The sequence below is a fragment of the Ciconia boyciana genome, chromosome 15 (genome assembly GCF_034638445.1).
Source record: "Ciconia boyciana chromosome 15, ASM3463844v1, whole genome shotgun sequence".
Taxonomy (NCBI): Eukaryota; Metazoa; Chordata; class Aves; order Ciconiiformes; family Ciconiidae; genus Ciconia; species Ciconia boyciana.
The window spans coordinates 9240950-9256549 of NC_132948.1; the positions used below are offsets into that span (position 1 = coordinate 9240950).

Genomic DNA, 15600 nt, shown 5'->3' on the forward strand with positions numbered 1-15600 from the left:
CCAGACCTTTATGTGCTGCTAACAGACAAGCAAATTTCAGAGCCCATTCCTGAATCCACAAAGCAGCTTAGCAGAACCAGGACTTCATTGTGTTGCCTCTCAAATACGACAAGTTCTCCTGATGCAGGCAGTTGTCACTGCCTGCATCATTATCAATTATCAGCAGAGCTTGACTTGCCATGGATAAGCTTACTCACAGTGCTACAGCTTCTATACAAACATTCAGAAATTCACCAGAATGAGCAGAGACCAACCATCCTAGAAAATAACAAATTATATTATTCTTTGCTCTGGAAAATGTGGCAGCAGATAATATCTATATCAATTGATTGGCAGATCAGGAATGCAACAAGATCTTCCACTGATCTCTTCTGTTTGGTACTTCTTCTCTAACAGCTGCCAGGCCCCCAGCCCAGGTATTTCCTTTTTTCCTTTTTTTTTTTAATTAATTTTCCTTTTTACATGCATGCCTTTCCTTTTTTACCTTGTTGATCACTTCTATCTCTGACACACTGCAAAGAAATAGTTTTCAATAACTAACACAGGCTACATCAAGTGTCATACCACAGCACGAAAAGCAAAAGTCTGCATAATAAGAAGATAATGAAGAGCAGTCATGGACTTCAAAGAACAATCACAAAGAACTGAAAAGCTCTTCCACAATTCATGCTCCATTTGGTCCCCGTCCCTTTGGGAATGGCGTCAATAGTGAAGACAAACAGTGAATAATTTTAACAGCAGCCTAAAATCTGGATGCAAGATGCAGCAAGAACAATTTAGCAGAATAGCCCATGATGGCTCACATGCACATTCACACGACTGTACAGTTGCTAGATGGTAACTAAATGCAGTGGGCCTAAGTTATTTTTAGGTCTACTGTGAAACCCCAGCGTCACTTCCTTCCAGCTGCTCCAAAGACACACCACCACCATCACACAGGCCTGGGCTCTGTATCATTATTACTCCTGGCTTGATGGTCTGAGCCTAACCCTTGCCCTGCATTAGAATTTCACTGGGTAAGAATTCAGCCAAGGCAACAAAGCCCCTGACACAGACAGGGCAATGTGGACAAGAAGAGTGTTTTGGACAACTAGCTCACGTGGGCTGGGAAAGTGGTCTGGCTGTTGGATAGAGAAGTCACTGCATTCGCTGCAGCCCTGCTAGAGGTCTCATAGCCATGCTGGCCAAGGTCACTTCAGTTGATGTGTCCTTGAACTGCTGCAGGCAGAGCACTCATTACTAGGGGACCTTGAGGGAAGGGAGAGTAAACAAAGTGGCAGAGGGAAATGGAGGCCAGGATTTCGAGTAAATATCCCACGCTAGAGAGTTCTGAAAACAATGAACTTGACAGATTCCAGCAGCAAAAACGTCCTTCATGCCTCTGCAGTGTTTGCTTGGATCTTGTTACGCAGACATATCACTTAAAAAAAAAAAAAGCCCTGCTGATATATGAGGACTAACAGGCTTCACTGTTGGACAGATCAGTGAAAAGAAAAGGCCTCATCCTGTTTATGTATGCTTCTGAGGATCGGTTCTAAGCAGTAGTACAAGATGCAACACAAACTCTTCAGGACAGAACAGTCTTGTACGCCTCTTGCACGCAGCCTGGCGGGACACAGCCCCAGGACCAAGCTGCTGTATTTACCACGACTGTTCTAATGGCAGTAAGGCTCTGGTGTTCACATGAGCTCTCGACACAGTTACCTCTGAAGCATCTACATAAGCAGGACTCTTTTGGAAGAATACAAGGGTAGATACAGCATAGAAGGCAAGCAGCACAGAGGATCACAAGTATACCACACAGAGGGTTCAGATTGGGGCAGACTTGCAAGCTGCCACCTTCCCCCCAGATTTGCAAGACCCAAGTATAAACAATGCAGCTGCTGTCTCACTTCCAAAACTAATAATGGCAATCCTCTTTCTCAATAAGGGCGGACATATTACACAAAAGCAAGGCTATTTGGATCTTCTCCTTACCCCCTCGGTCACCCTTAAAGCTCAACTCTTCAATTCTTGTTCTTATTCACAAGCCAACCCTAGTACAAGTAAACCCCATCTAACACCAGCAAAGACAGGACCACTCTTTCACCTCCCAACTGAGATGGAAGAAGCGTTGTCACGCTCATGCAGAAACAAAGCTGTAGCAAGCATCAGATCCCTGTACTTGTATAAGGATAACTCTTTATGGACTAAAGGGGGTAGATCTCTCAAGCTTTCTTCCTTTGTTCCTTCAGCTGAAAGCAGCCTCAGCTCTTTTATTTCTGCTCTGAACTGCCCCCCCAAAATTCTGGCCTTTGTTTCCCAAATCACTGAGAGAACACACAGGGAAATACTGTCAATCTGCAATTAAAGAGAAGCACAAACACCACATATGTACTCCACCCATACAGATAGATATCCTCTGCTTGCTCTGGTGTGATAAATGAGCAATAAAGATTCCTCTGGAAAACCAGAAATCTCCCACTATATTAAGAAAGTATTTATCTCTGTATGTAGCAAGACATTCCCACATATAAAAAAATTCAAGTAAGAAAAGGCATTAAATATAGCAAAAAGGACTACATCCACTGCTTCCTTGCACTACACCGTAAGCTAAATGAGAAGTAGAGAGATGAGAAAGTCTCTAACTGTGCATTACTGTTATAGATAATGTTATGCTGCAAACACAAAACCAAGGATCAAAAAGCTAACAAGTCATTAAAATTTAACAAGTCATTAAAATCTTTCTGTGCTTTTCAGAAAAAAAAGTGTTCCATTCATTAAGTAGCATGCTTAGCTACTTAAACAATTGAACCCTTTTCCTAGCATCACGGTGTGTCACAAAACATATTATGTCAAAAGGGTTATCTGTAGGTCAGCAGTGGTCTGGCCTAAACACACTTACATATCACTAATTAAAGAGAATCAGATTCTTTCACTAATACCCTGCTATATGATAATCCAAGTGGTGGTCTGCAGGCCCTTCCCATCTGGCCTGTCACCTTTTGTTTCTCCTCTCAGAGGAGACAAAGCAGTTCTGAGAGCCACTCATACCACCCTGGGCTTTGTACCTCTAATGTACCTTCCAGGTGGCCATGGTCCAGATAACTGACCAAGAGAAGGAATCATTTCACTGTGCCTTGGGCCTAGATGGCTTCCTATGGTCCTCTCCAATCCTGTTTTCTATTATCCATCTGACGGCACAGCTGGAGAGCCCAACTTTAAAAATACTAGTGTTTCACAAAGGTAACTGTTGCTGAGCTTGCTCTTAAGTAGCACCCCGAGTTTGAATACCTTAAGGTACAAACAACTACAAACAACTGAAACCCACTTAACAGAGAGGGAATGTGACTACCCTGCAGCCAATCATTCACACTGCAACAGAATGGCCGAGGTGTCATTCAGACTGTCCCTTAACACCCCCTCCTCGGAAGCATTAAACCTGTAAGAGACCTATAAGGGACGATCACATGCATGAAAATGACAGTAAGATAAACACTATTCCCACAGGAGTTTGAGTAGACAAACATCTGCTGAATCCAACGCCACATTTAACACAGTGAGGCAGAGTCCAGCAACTGCAGCACATCAAGCTGAGGGAGGAAAGCAGACAAGGAGCCCTCATCATTCGTGCTTGCAGAGTAAAAACAGTTCTCTAACAGACAGGGTCCTTCAGCTAACTGGAGTGGCACGTTCACCTTCTGAACAAATCTCTCTTGCAGAAAGGGGTCATGCCTCACATGGCAATTAGGTATTTGACAGCCCAAGGAGGCTGACGCCATTCAGACTTCCAAGCCCAACCAAACAGCTCTCCACAGGTGAAAAATCCACACTCCTCTATGAAAAACACAGCTCCCATTGTTCTAAAAACAGGAGGGTTTTCTAGACTCCCCAGAAGGCCACTGTCAGCAACAGACTCCAGAGCTGATGCTCCAGCTATTCAAGCTTCCTTGGCAACTGGGAAGCACAGCCCTTTCAGGAGGAGAGCGATGATGCCTCTCAGAACCACAACGACCAGTCACCGCAGGGAGCAGGTGCTTTCAACAGGCAGTTCACTGAATGCCAAAGGCAGTCAGCAGAACACTGCCTTCCAGAAGCATTATGACTACCATTAAAATACCAGCCTGATTTTATTACCCTGTAATTTGCATCTATAGGGTTCCTCATCAGTTACAACGGCCAGTAGCTTTTCTAACAGAGGTGTCAGTAAGCTGCACATCTTATTCTTCTTCCCCTCCTAAACCTTTCTTCCATTTTGTCTTCCTTCCTTTATTATTTAAGTTTGTAGCTGAAGTGTCATCTTTGATACAGCTTCCTTTTAGACTCTTATATTAGCCCACTTCTAAACTTCATGCCTTTGTTTCCCCCTTTGAAAAAGACCAGTACACACATCTGGGTCTCTGAAGTGTTGAGACTGTTTTGGTCATTTTTAGAAGGGAGAAAGGGAGGAAAAAGCAGTTAACTGATTTATCTAAGATCAACAAGCCAAGAAACTAAGGGCTAGTGAAAAGCTTTGTGCTTGTGTCTCAAAGTAAATAAGCTGTGGCAAATGCACACTAGAACATTTCCGATGGCGATTACAGCTTTACTTACAAAGAGATGTCTATATTAATTACATTATGAATGGCACCAAGACAGCGTGTTTTACGTTCAAAACAAACAATCAGAAATGACCTTCCAACTCCCACTTGAGCAAACAAACAAAAAATTATTTTGAAGAGACCATGTTTAGAATTTCTATTCTAGTAGTAGAACATTAGAAGTCATTTATGGAAAACCTACCTTTTCCTAATCCCATTTTTCAAGCCTTCCTGCTTCAGAAACTGTGACAATAGTGTAACTCTAGCTTGCACTAAAAACAATCAGATTCAGGTTTTTCCATCACTGTCTGAAACACAAAGAACCAACTCTATTTTCTTTGGAGGCAACTGAAACAAGTACTTTTCCTAATCATCTTCATAACTGTTTTATAGACATGTTAAAGGTTTCCTTCCCAGAGTGAAAGGAAAATGTATGAAAGCTGTAAAATATTTCAATAGCCATCAAAGAGTTTAGAAAGCTTGTCTTTTTCCTCAGAAGTAGCTTAGAAGTTTTGTCTTTAAAGAGACTGCTTGTGCCAGTGACGTTAAAATATCAAAGGACAGATGAGGAAAACTGTAAATGCAATTAATTTCTGCATACAAAGGAAAGGAAGTAGCAAGCATATAGCCTGAAGTCTGTTAATTAAAAAATGAAATACCAGATTAAACCCAAACTGGTCCAAGTTTCTAAACTGATAAGGTTGTTTGTTGTTGTTGTTTTATTTTAAAAAGACAAACCTTTCTCTCCAACAGCAAAAGGAAGCAAGGCAGCATTAGAAGAGCCAAAGCAGGAACCCCAGCTCTCCTGCCCCCATTTTACTGCATGATCATCCATGACTTCCGTATCTGGGTCCATCTAGCTTACTCTCTCCCTTTATCAGGCACACCTTTATGAAGTGCTTCCTATCTAACTCTCCCATCACAGACCAAAGCACAGGGAAGAAATGCTGGACTTCTCTGACTTCAGCCACACCTTCAATCATCTACCCTTACTTTCCATATCATCTTCCCTCTCGTACCTATTTCTCCTGCCCTGAACAGCACTACACCAGCATCCTCTTTCCTCCCCAACTCATCATTATCCATTCACTTTTGTCCTTTTTATGAGATCTCCTCTGAGTATAACTACAATCTCTTCTTCTCCACGTCGTCACTATCAACCTCAGAAACTTCCCTTTCCTTGCTGCCATTCCGTCCAGCCCTGCTGCTGAACGTTTCCTCACTCACACGTGTTCAGCGAGTTTGTAACCCAGGCTCAAACCCACCCAGTCAGCTGAAAGGTCATTTGTTTGACTTGAACTTCACAATATCTTTTTTTTTCTTCCTGTTTCCATCCCTGTGACCTCCTCTATCAACACCATCCACCCCACTGTGTGGCTTTATCTTGGCCCTTCTAATGCATTCAACGCATTCCTCAAAGGTCCTCTTAATTTTACTCCAAATCTCAGTGAACTTCTGGCCTCACTCCTTGCCCTCTCAACTCTTCCTTCTCTGCAATAGATCTCTGAGTACTGTTATTAGGGGAAAAATTCCACTCAGACATACCAACTTGGAGAGGTTGCTCTCTACTGCAAGCCTGTCAATTTCTGTGCAAATTTAAAATGCCTCTCTGACATCTCAGAAATGCCCAGCCATCAGCTCAATATGGCTACAAAGCTCCCTTTATTCCTCCCCACCACTTTCCAGCTTGCTGCACCACTAGATATCCCTTTGTTTGATTAAGACTAATCATAGCTTTAGGACACACAGACAGAGAAGCAGCTGCTGAAGTGACTGTATATCAACTCTGCCTTCCAAAAGAATGGAATTATTTTTCCCACATGGGAGAGTAACAAACAAGAATGATTCTGTGACCTACTAAAGGAGCATGCAGAAAAACATGAGTAAAGCTAAGACCTGAATTTCAGGTTTCTTGGCTTTAATTCCTCTTGCCCCTCACCAGAAAGAAATGAAAATGGGTAGGGGGAAGAGAATTGGAAATCAATGTGTTAATTTCTGTTGCCATCAACTCTACTTCCTTCAAAGTACATCATAATCATGAAACACAAAATCTTCACTAAAAGTAATTCCAAATCTCACAGTTCAGCCAAGCTTTTTTCAGACCACACAAAAGTTACTGCAAACTGGTAATCTGAGGACAAACTAGCTCCCTCTTCCCTATTTCAGCAACCCATCAAAAATTATGCTTATGAAATCCATGTTGTATTTAAGCCAGAAAATAAGATCTGTTTACTGTGTGAAAACACAAGACAAGAGAACTACAACAAAACATGTAGATTAAATGGTAAATCAAAGGATAATATCAACAGTATGCTTTTTTAATGAAAAATGTGACTACTGTGCACACACTGTGCACACCACACCCTACACAGCCAGGTCCACAGAAACCACTAAAACCTTGTGACCTGCAGAGCCACCAAAATAGCCAGGAGCAAAACAAAACAAATTGTCCCTGTATCTAAATCTCTGTGTACAGAATTTGTCTTTTCTTCCCATAAGTCACGTGTAGGCCCGAAGACACCAAAACCTTAATTTCAACCAAGGTCTTTTCACACTACCACTACTAAATGTTTACTTTGGCAAAAGAAATGCATCTTCGAAATGAGAACAGCTCAGCAATCTTTCTGCAAATCTTTCTGAGATTCAAGGTTGTCAAGGTGGAATTTAAAAGTGCATCTTACATAGAGCTTAAAAGCTTGTGACTATATCAAGCATTTGACATAAGCGAGGTAAGAGGCTCAGTAATAATGACCTGATTCATATTGCACTCTGAATATAGCATCCTTGCTTTTAAATGACCCTTAACCATGAGTACTTACAACACAGCCACGCTGCTCAAGTTAGGCTTAATTCGTAGGATGAATATAGGTGTTTTTATCAGAGTAGTTTCTACAAGCAGCATACAAAATATGTAACTAAATTCTGGAAGTTTTTCATCTCAAACCTGCTATCACCATTGCTAAGAACTTCCCAAAACACATTCTGCATTAACAAAGAATATGTGGCAAAGGTGCTTTGGAAACGAGCTGATCCCTAATGTCAGTCCACTGATGAAGGGAGTATTTTTGGCTTACATCTACATGAAGTGAAGGGGTCATATTGCTAAAGAGGACAGATGAGATCTAGAAATGACCTGGCAAGCTTTTCAAAAGGTAGCCGTCATCGTAGTTCCCAGACCCCACTCTCCTGTTCTGTGCAACTTTAACAAGCAGGATCCAGAAGGGTTTAGAAAAGTATCTGATGCCAACGTTAACACTCTTACCTAAAGTACATCTGGCATGTTCCTTAAGCTCTTATTAAAAGGTGAGAGAACTCTGAGGCTACTCTGGGCTCATAATAAACGAGCCCAGAAAGTCATCTTCATTTACCCTATCATATCCTACCGCTAAGTAAGATGGACATAAACTGGCATAATAATATGTAACAGAAGTTTAAAAAGTCCACCACCCACATTAAGTGTGAGTAGTATCTTTAATAATTCCTGAAATAAAGCATGTACTTTGTTTACATGATGTACATGACCACATGCAACTGACTAGCCCATCGTCTCCACTGCAGAGATCTTCTCCCCAGCACTGCAGGAGGGGAAACTTCATAAAGAAAGTGAATGACTTACATGGTCCCAGAGCTTGATCAACCTCTTATTTCCTTACAGGGCATGGATAAGACACACTGGGTGAGTACTAACTGAAATCTGCACCATCACATTTTACATCTAGAGAAAGTAACTAAAGAATCGACTTAAATCTACTTTTTCCAGGAGTAATGCATTGTATTTCCTACTCCTCGCAATGATCACATTAGTCATTCCAGCATGATTTACCTCTCTACCACCTCGGCATCAAAACCCTAGAGATAAACTAGCACGGTGCCACTGATTCCTACCGCATGTTTTTCAGAGCTCCACATGCAGAGTTCAGAATACGCAGATCTGTATTTCCATATTTCAGATTTTGGACCTTAAACAAACTATACGCTAAACTTTGGGAACAATGATTCCCAAAGCAGAGCTTTCCACAGGGAAGTCGAACGTCCCCATATTCCAGCCTGTTAGGACAATAAGTGGTTTACAGTACCCTTTCGTAAAGCATAATTTTTCACTTAACATAAGCCTTCAGCTTGCATTCTACAAGAAGCTGAACATTATTCTTCCGCTGAAGACAACAGCTCTCCAAAATGAAGAGAAAAAATTCTTCTGTCCCAATCTCAGAAAAAAACTTCATTATATGCTATGGTCAGAACATCCCAGAATACAGTTCAGTTTTGGGAAGTTACTTTTGGGTAATGTAATTATCTGGATAATTGTAAAGTTATTAAAGGGCTTTACTAAATTAAATATCAAGATTATGTATCATTTGACTTAATTCTGCTTAATAACCATTGTGGGCCATATAACCACTGGCATAGTTTCTCATTAGAATGAACAGCATCAAAGGTCATTTTCATTTCAGAAAGCATATTTTTAAAAATCTTTTTGCCTTGAAAGTGTCCTGCCTGCCATAGGTCAATTATAGCTATCTACACACATCAAGATCTGCAAGGTCACATTGTTTTAAAGGGCTGAGATGAAGGGGCTAAAAGAGGAAAACCAGGGTTCTCTTACCTTCATCAGTATGGTATAGTTCCCACAATCAATCTCTTGAGAAAAAACAGGTGACATTTAGATAAAGTACAGCCCATGTGATACCTGTTGTAAACCGTAGTGTTTATAAGTAACTTACTGATTTAGAAGATTGTTTTAATCTCCTAACTGTACAGGGGAGTATGCTGTGGCCATATTTTCCCCTGTGCAATGGTTCGTTTGAAATTAGGATTTTCAACCTGTGCAGCTGGATACGTCACTGAAACAGTTATGATGAAAACTAAAATTAGGTTAGCTTGTACTGCTCAAAGGCATGAAGGAATCACTTCCCTCACGTTCAGAAATAGTTTTTTATAATAAAAAGTTTGACAGTTAACAGTACAAAGCCATATTAAAAACATTATTTTACAGCACAATTAAAAGAGCCCAGGCTACACTGTGCATCCCATCATGAACATGATTCAGCACAAATTTGGTCACTTTCAAACATAAGCCATCCTAGGTTATGACCTAGGTAATCTAGAAAAACTTTGCTTTCTAGTTCATTGGCAAAGCTAATGGATACCACACAGTTTAGTGCCTCTTTTTAAAACTTTTAAACACCGAAATACTAGCAATGGGTGTCAAGTGTAAATAAATATTACACACAGAGCTCTGCTACAGCAACTTCCTTGTTTTTGTATTTAACATAGCTGCATTACCCCAGCTCTAGAAACGTGATGAGTTAGCTCATGCCCCTCATTGCTGGTTCTGCAACAGCCACAGAGCAAAAACCACACTTCTTCACCTTTTTGTTTTACAGTTTTTGGTGTTGGTTTCCACGCCACCCAGTTCTTTTCTAGAGTGAATTTCTATCCAGCAAAGGCAGTACGAAAAGTGTTAACACAGAATCTGCGTGTTTTGTCAGTGCTAGATCAGATAGACAATAATGGGAAAGATATATCTGAGGCAACAGCAATGAAAACATCCCCATAAGCCAACCAAGTTCAAATCAAACTTGAAGCACAGCACAAAACGCAGCTGCTGTTTACCCAAGTGCTGTATGTTCCCTGAGGAGGATATGGACAGAGGCACCGCTTCCAAGGTAGAAAGGTTCAACCTACATGCTTAATCAATCATTTGTTAAACAGCGATGATTCCTCATTTCATACCCACGTTCATCACCCCAAATTAGACTTTCAAAAATTATTTTAATCCTTTTTAGACCCAAGTTTACAATTGGTTTGTTAGGCAGATTTAAAAAATTTATCACAAAGCCAGCAAGTAAGCAGGCTGGATCTGGGCAGGATGTTTCATGGTTGCAACTAAGCAAACCTTAAGGTATCCAAGTACAGAAGTATTAAGAAAATGCTTTTGTTTTGTAGCCTCTGAGAAGATATTTTCTGCACCTTGCCTCATACTACCACCAACAAGCAGGATAAAATTATTTCTGCTAAAATAGATTTGGTGCTCAATTTATGCATCTTCCTCAGAGTTCGGTATTGTCAAATTAGTATCACAGAATTATTTCTTTGCATTAGATGTGATCCTCAGTTTCAAAATCCCAAGGATACACTAGTGGAAGCACAACATAAAATAAAGCTGATAGAGGCCGATGAGAAGATACGCAGGAGAAGTCGTTCTGTCCCTCGTAATACTTGTGGTTCCTTTGCATGTTCCTCTCAGCTTGTACAATAAAGGCAGACTGGTTAAGTTTTACATTTTTATTTCTTTTGTAAACACAAATAATTTATGTCCATTTTTGTCCACACCTTATTTAAGATTAACTCTCTTGCTAGTAACTAATAACTTGCTTAGTAAAAATTATCAAAATGAGAAGATTACTTACATTTTCTCACTAACCGTACAGAACGGATAGTTCTATTGTTTCCTCTTCATTGAGCAATACTTAAATAGAGGAATTTGGGGTGGGCAAAGTTAATTTTCTTTTAGCAAGCTAATATGGTTCCCATAAATGAAAATAAATATTTCCGTTGATATGCTCAGAGGCATTTTCCATCATTCCTTTTAATCGACTTCCAAAATATGCTCAATAGACAACATCAGATTGGATCCAACTTCTGCTGTATCACATGGAACAAAAGACTCGAGCAGGCATACATCTTTTCAAAACACTTCTATTCCATAGCTCTGCCTCCATTTTGGATGACAGACAAAGGGAGTAAATGTGAATATAATGCCTTATTAAACAGACAAAAAGCAAAAACGAAGTCTGAGCAAAAGGCGCAGATAAACCCAGGAAGTGCTACAACCAACTGAACCACCAGAACAAAGAAAACAATGACAGATCCCACTTTCTTGAATTTGTTATAAAAATAAAATTGGGGGGGCCGAAAAAAAAAAAAAAAAGAAAGCAAAATTGGCCAGTTTTCACACAGGCTGGGGCACAACCCTTTACTTTGCCCTTCAGGGATTTCTCCCAAGACTCTTCAGCACTAGATGTTTCCACTAACTTCAAGCCTGACCGTGAGATGCGGAGCATTTTCTAGTGCCAGGAAGAGTCTGCAGAGGCAGCGCGCACTCCCACGCCGGGGATGAGGTCCCACTTCGCCTCACACACTCAACCCAGCCTCCCTTTCTCCCCTCCCAGCCCCGGCGAAAACGCGGTGACAGCCTCTCCGCTCACCCGAAACCATTCGCGCCGAGGGCTGGGCGACGCTTTGCGCCGTGGTCTCAGGCCTACGGAAAGTGCCCGCAAGGATCCTAAAGTTCACTGAAAACAAAAGCGACACGAACACCCACGCGTGGGGGCGGGGGGGGGGGGGGAATATCACCGCCGAAAGGCAACGCTCGGCTGTCCCCACGCCCTCGGGGGTGCCCCGGCCCATCACCTCAGGCCTCGCTCACCCCCCCCCCTCCGTCCCTCACCGCGCCCTCGGGTCCCCGGCCCGGTTCCCCCTGCGACGCCCAGCCGGGGCTTTCCCCACGGCCGTGACTCACTCCGGGAGCCGCTCGGCCCCTCCGCACCGCCCCCAGCCCCCGGTCCGCCCTGCCCCACGCCCCCGGCCCCCGCCCCGCGGCCCAAGGGCGGCGGCCGGTACCTGTAGGCCAGGGACATGCACTCGAAGAGCTTCGTGAGGGAGGCGTCGATGCTGAGGCGGCCCCCGGCGCCGCCGCCGCCGCGGGCCGCCCCGAACTGGTAGGTCTGGCAGGTCTGCTCGTTGACCGTGTCGAAGTCGTAGCCCTTCTTGGGCGGGTGCTCGCTGTGCGGCGACGAGACCATGAAGTGGCCCGAGTGGATGATCTGGGGGCCCGGGGGCTGCCCCCGCCGCGGCCCGCACCGCCGCCCTCCGCCCGGCGAGACGCCACCATCGTCCGTGTCCGACGAGTCCTCGTCGGGCTCCGTGCGGGGGCACAGCGGCCCCGCCGCCCCGAGGAGCCGCGCCGGCCGCATGAACACGTCGGCGGCCATGGCCCCGCTGCCGCCAGCCGCCGGCCAAGCCCGCCGCCCGCTCTGCGCCGCCACCGCCCCGCTCCGCCCCGGGCCGGCCCCCGCCGCGCCGCACCGCCCCCCTTAAGGGAGCCGGAGCGCCGCCCCCCTCCCCTGCGGCCTGCGCCCTCCCCGCTCCCGCCTCAGCCGCGCGGGCCTCCTCCCTCAGCGGGAGCGAGCGCGGGCCGCCGGCCCCTCCGGCCACCCCTCGGGCCCCTTTCCCTCAGCAAAGGGCCCATCCTGCCATTGCCGCTCCCGAGGCCGCTTTCCCTCGACGCGGCCCCCAGCCGCTCCCGAGGCCGTGTCCCCTCAGGGAGAGCCCCAGGCTGCCATCGGCCACGCCAAAGGCCACTGGAAAACACCCCTGCGGGTGTTTCCCCTCAGTGAAAGCTGCAGCCCATTACCACCTTGGAGGCTGCTTTCCCTCACCCCACTGCCCTTTACTTACAAGAGGAGAGCTCCTTCAGAGGAAAGGGCAGGACCATCCCCGCCTCCTCCCACTCACCCACCATGTTTTACCCTTCCCCTTACGCCACTGTCGATCATGAAACATCCCTGCGGGGTGGCTGGCTACCTTGCATCACCACCAGTCTCACCAAGAAAGCGGAAGGCATCACTGCCACAAGGCCCTGGTGTCATGCTACGGCTGTCCTGTCCCCACTCCTCCCGCAGTGGTTTAGACGATCCAGCATGGCACTTCTACCCAGCAGGACAATGTTGTAGGGCATGAGGTGGTGCATGGGGAACCCTCGACCAAAAATGCACAACCACCTCAGGCCTCAAGACTGAGAAGAGGCCTGGGGAGGCTGTGGTCACTCAAGAGAACCATCACAAGGAGCTAACTGCATGTCTTTGGTAACACACTTCCTCAAACACCCCTAAGCTTAAGGGACTCTTATGAACATGAGAATCACAGAATCATGTCGGTTGGAAAAGACCTTTAAGATCATCAAGTCCAACTGTAAACCTAACACCACCAAGTCCACTACTACACCATGTCCCTAAGCACCTCATCCAAACGTCTTTTAAATACCTCCAGGGATGGCGACTCAACCACTTCCCTGGGCAGCCTGTTCAATGCTTGACAACCCTTTCAGTGAAGACATTTTTCCTAATATCCAATCTAAACCTCCCTTGGTGCAACTATTTCTAATATTTCTAAATCAGAAGATGCAGAGGACAGCCCAGAACTGGCTGAAGGATGTTGACAAGATAGTCGTTGGGCTAGAAACATTTTATGGATTTAAACTATCTTTAATACAGTAAATTGCTTATTATTTTCAGGAAGCAGTCTGCAAGAAGCCAGGGCAGCTACAGAAGTAGCTGGAGACCTGTGGCAGACAGGCTGCAAACACGGCTGGAGGGATCAGCCTGGAATTGCAGAGAAAAGCTCGGGACATGGCCCTTCTACTGCCAGCCTGGTGGCTCACACCTAACCCACATACCTGCTCAGTGGCGTGTAAAGTAAGCACAATTGTTCCAGGAGAAGTAAAGATCGGATTTCATCCTTCTCAAAAGCATAAAGGAAGCAATGGATTCTGTAGGTCAAGATGAAAGCACAGCAATAGGGCCGGTAGATGTATTCGTCTGGGGAGCAAACAGCAGCTTACAGCACAAAAACCCATGTACATACGTATGCATATACAAGGTCAAGAAAAAAGATCTCTAGCTTGCCCTGTAGAGCAAACCTCCATCACCAGGAGAGCAATTGTATTCTAGATGGCATACTCCAAAGCATTTATACTAAATTGCTCATATTCTCTCAGTTCTAGGACCTCATACTTAAAAAACAGGCTCTTCTATATAGTCATCCTCAGGAGGGGAAACAAACCCCAAACATTAAATTGCCACATGCTACTTTTTCTGCTTTGTAAAATCAGAAATGAGATCAAGGAAAACTCAAGGGATAGAGATAGCAATGGAAGGAAGAGGCATTCCTGCAATATCACAATTATGCCCTTTCAGTGATCTAATATTCTCCATTAGAAAGCATGAAATCAAGATGGATCACTGTGTTTAGGGGAGAAGTGGTAGGGTCAAATACTTCCCCACATGAAAGGAGCAGTAAGGCATGGTCACATCATGTGAGGGCTCTGTTAGAAATCTTTAAAAATCAAGATTAACATTCAGCTCTTAGTCAGCATCGCGTATGACTAAAATTCTTAAGAGACCACAGTCGTAATTTAGCTTCCAAGCTGGTTATTGTTACCTTATTCTAAAGTTGTTTTTTGTTTTGTTTTGTAAAAAAAAAGCTATGCTATCTCCCAGCAAGGCATTCTGATTGAGAGTACTCTTAAGTGCAAAAAATTAAAACATTTCAAAACAACATTCATACTTTCACAATGTCTATTTTAAGTCTGACATGTAGTTTGTTAAGAGCACCTTAACTAAACAAAAATTAAAAACCACAACCACCCATCAATAACAGCACTGTATACAGTACTTCCACAATAACAGCCTATATATTTACTTCACAAATTTATAAGCAAGCCACACTTGCTTCTTTCTGTGTGCAAGGAGGGGTAACTTGTTAAGTTGCTAGGTAGTAATGCAATTTTCTAAGAAGTTAGCACTACACCAAACCATCACTTAAAATGGGGGCAGCAGTCTTAAGCTATGACTAACATTTCATGCAGTTCAGAGTTTTCTCCTCTAATCATCCTCAGTGCAAATACTGCCGATGCAAGGAAAGATGCATCCCTTTAAATCCAGTTATTTTGGAGACAGATCTCTTGGTTTGCCTTTTTAAGATCAGCATTTAGGTGATCAGTAATGGGTGAAGACTCCCAGCTATCCTCTCCTCCTCCACAGTAATGAATTCCAGGAGGCACAGGGAAACACTAAGGGGCCACAACAGCATCTTTTGAGTATGCTTTTTCTTACTGTTTCTTTTTAGCAATCTGCAGTGCAAGGTGAAACACAGGCCATCATCTTCTGATGATGTTCCTTCAACAGCACAGGATTTTAGCACAGGAGGAGACAGACATTTACTTAGAACTCAACTTTAATATACACTGAAGAAAGAGACA

General features: G+C 43.9%; 1 protein-coding gene across 4 annotated transcripts in view; it reads right to left on the reverse strand.

The window, feature by feature from the left end:
* The window catches only part of MLXIP (MLX interacting protein), a 54155-nt gene extending 41558 nt beyond the window's left edge, over positions 1–12597 (reverse strand). For all 4 annotated transcript variants that reach the window (XM_072880563.1, XM_072880560.1, XM_072880562.1 and 1 more), the window contains exon 1: positions 12183–12597. In XM_072880563.1, the coding sequence (XP_072736664.1) occupies positions 12183–12553 (371 nt within the window). In that variant the 5' untranslated portion in view covers positions 12554–12597. The remainder of the gene's footprint in view (positions 1–12182) is intronic.
* Between the last annotated feature and the right edge of the window lie 3003 nt (positions 12598–15600).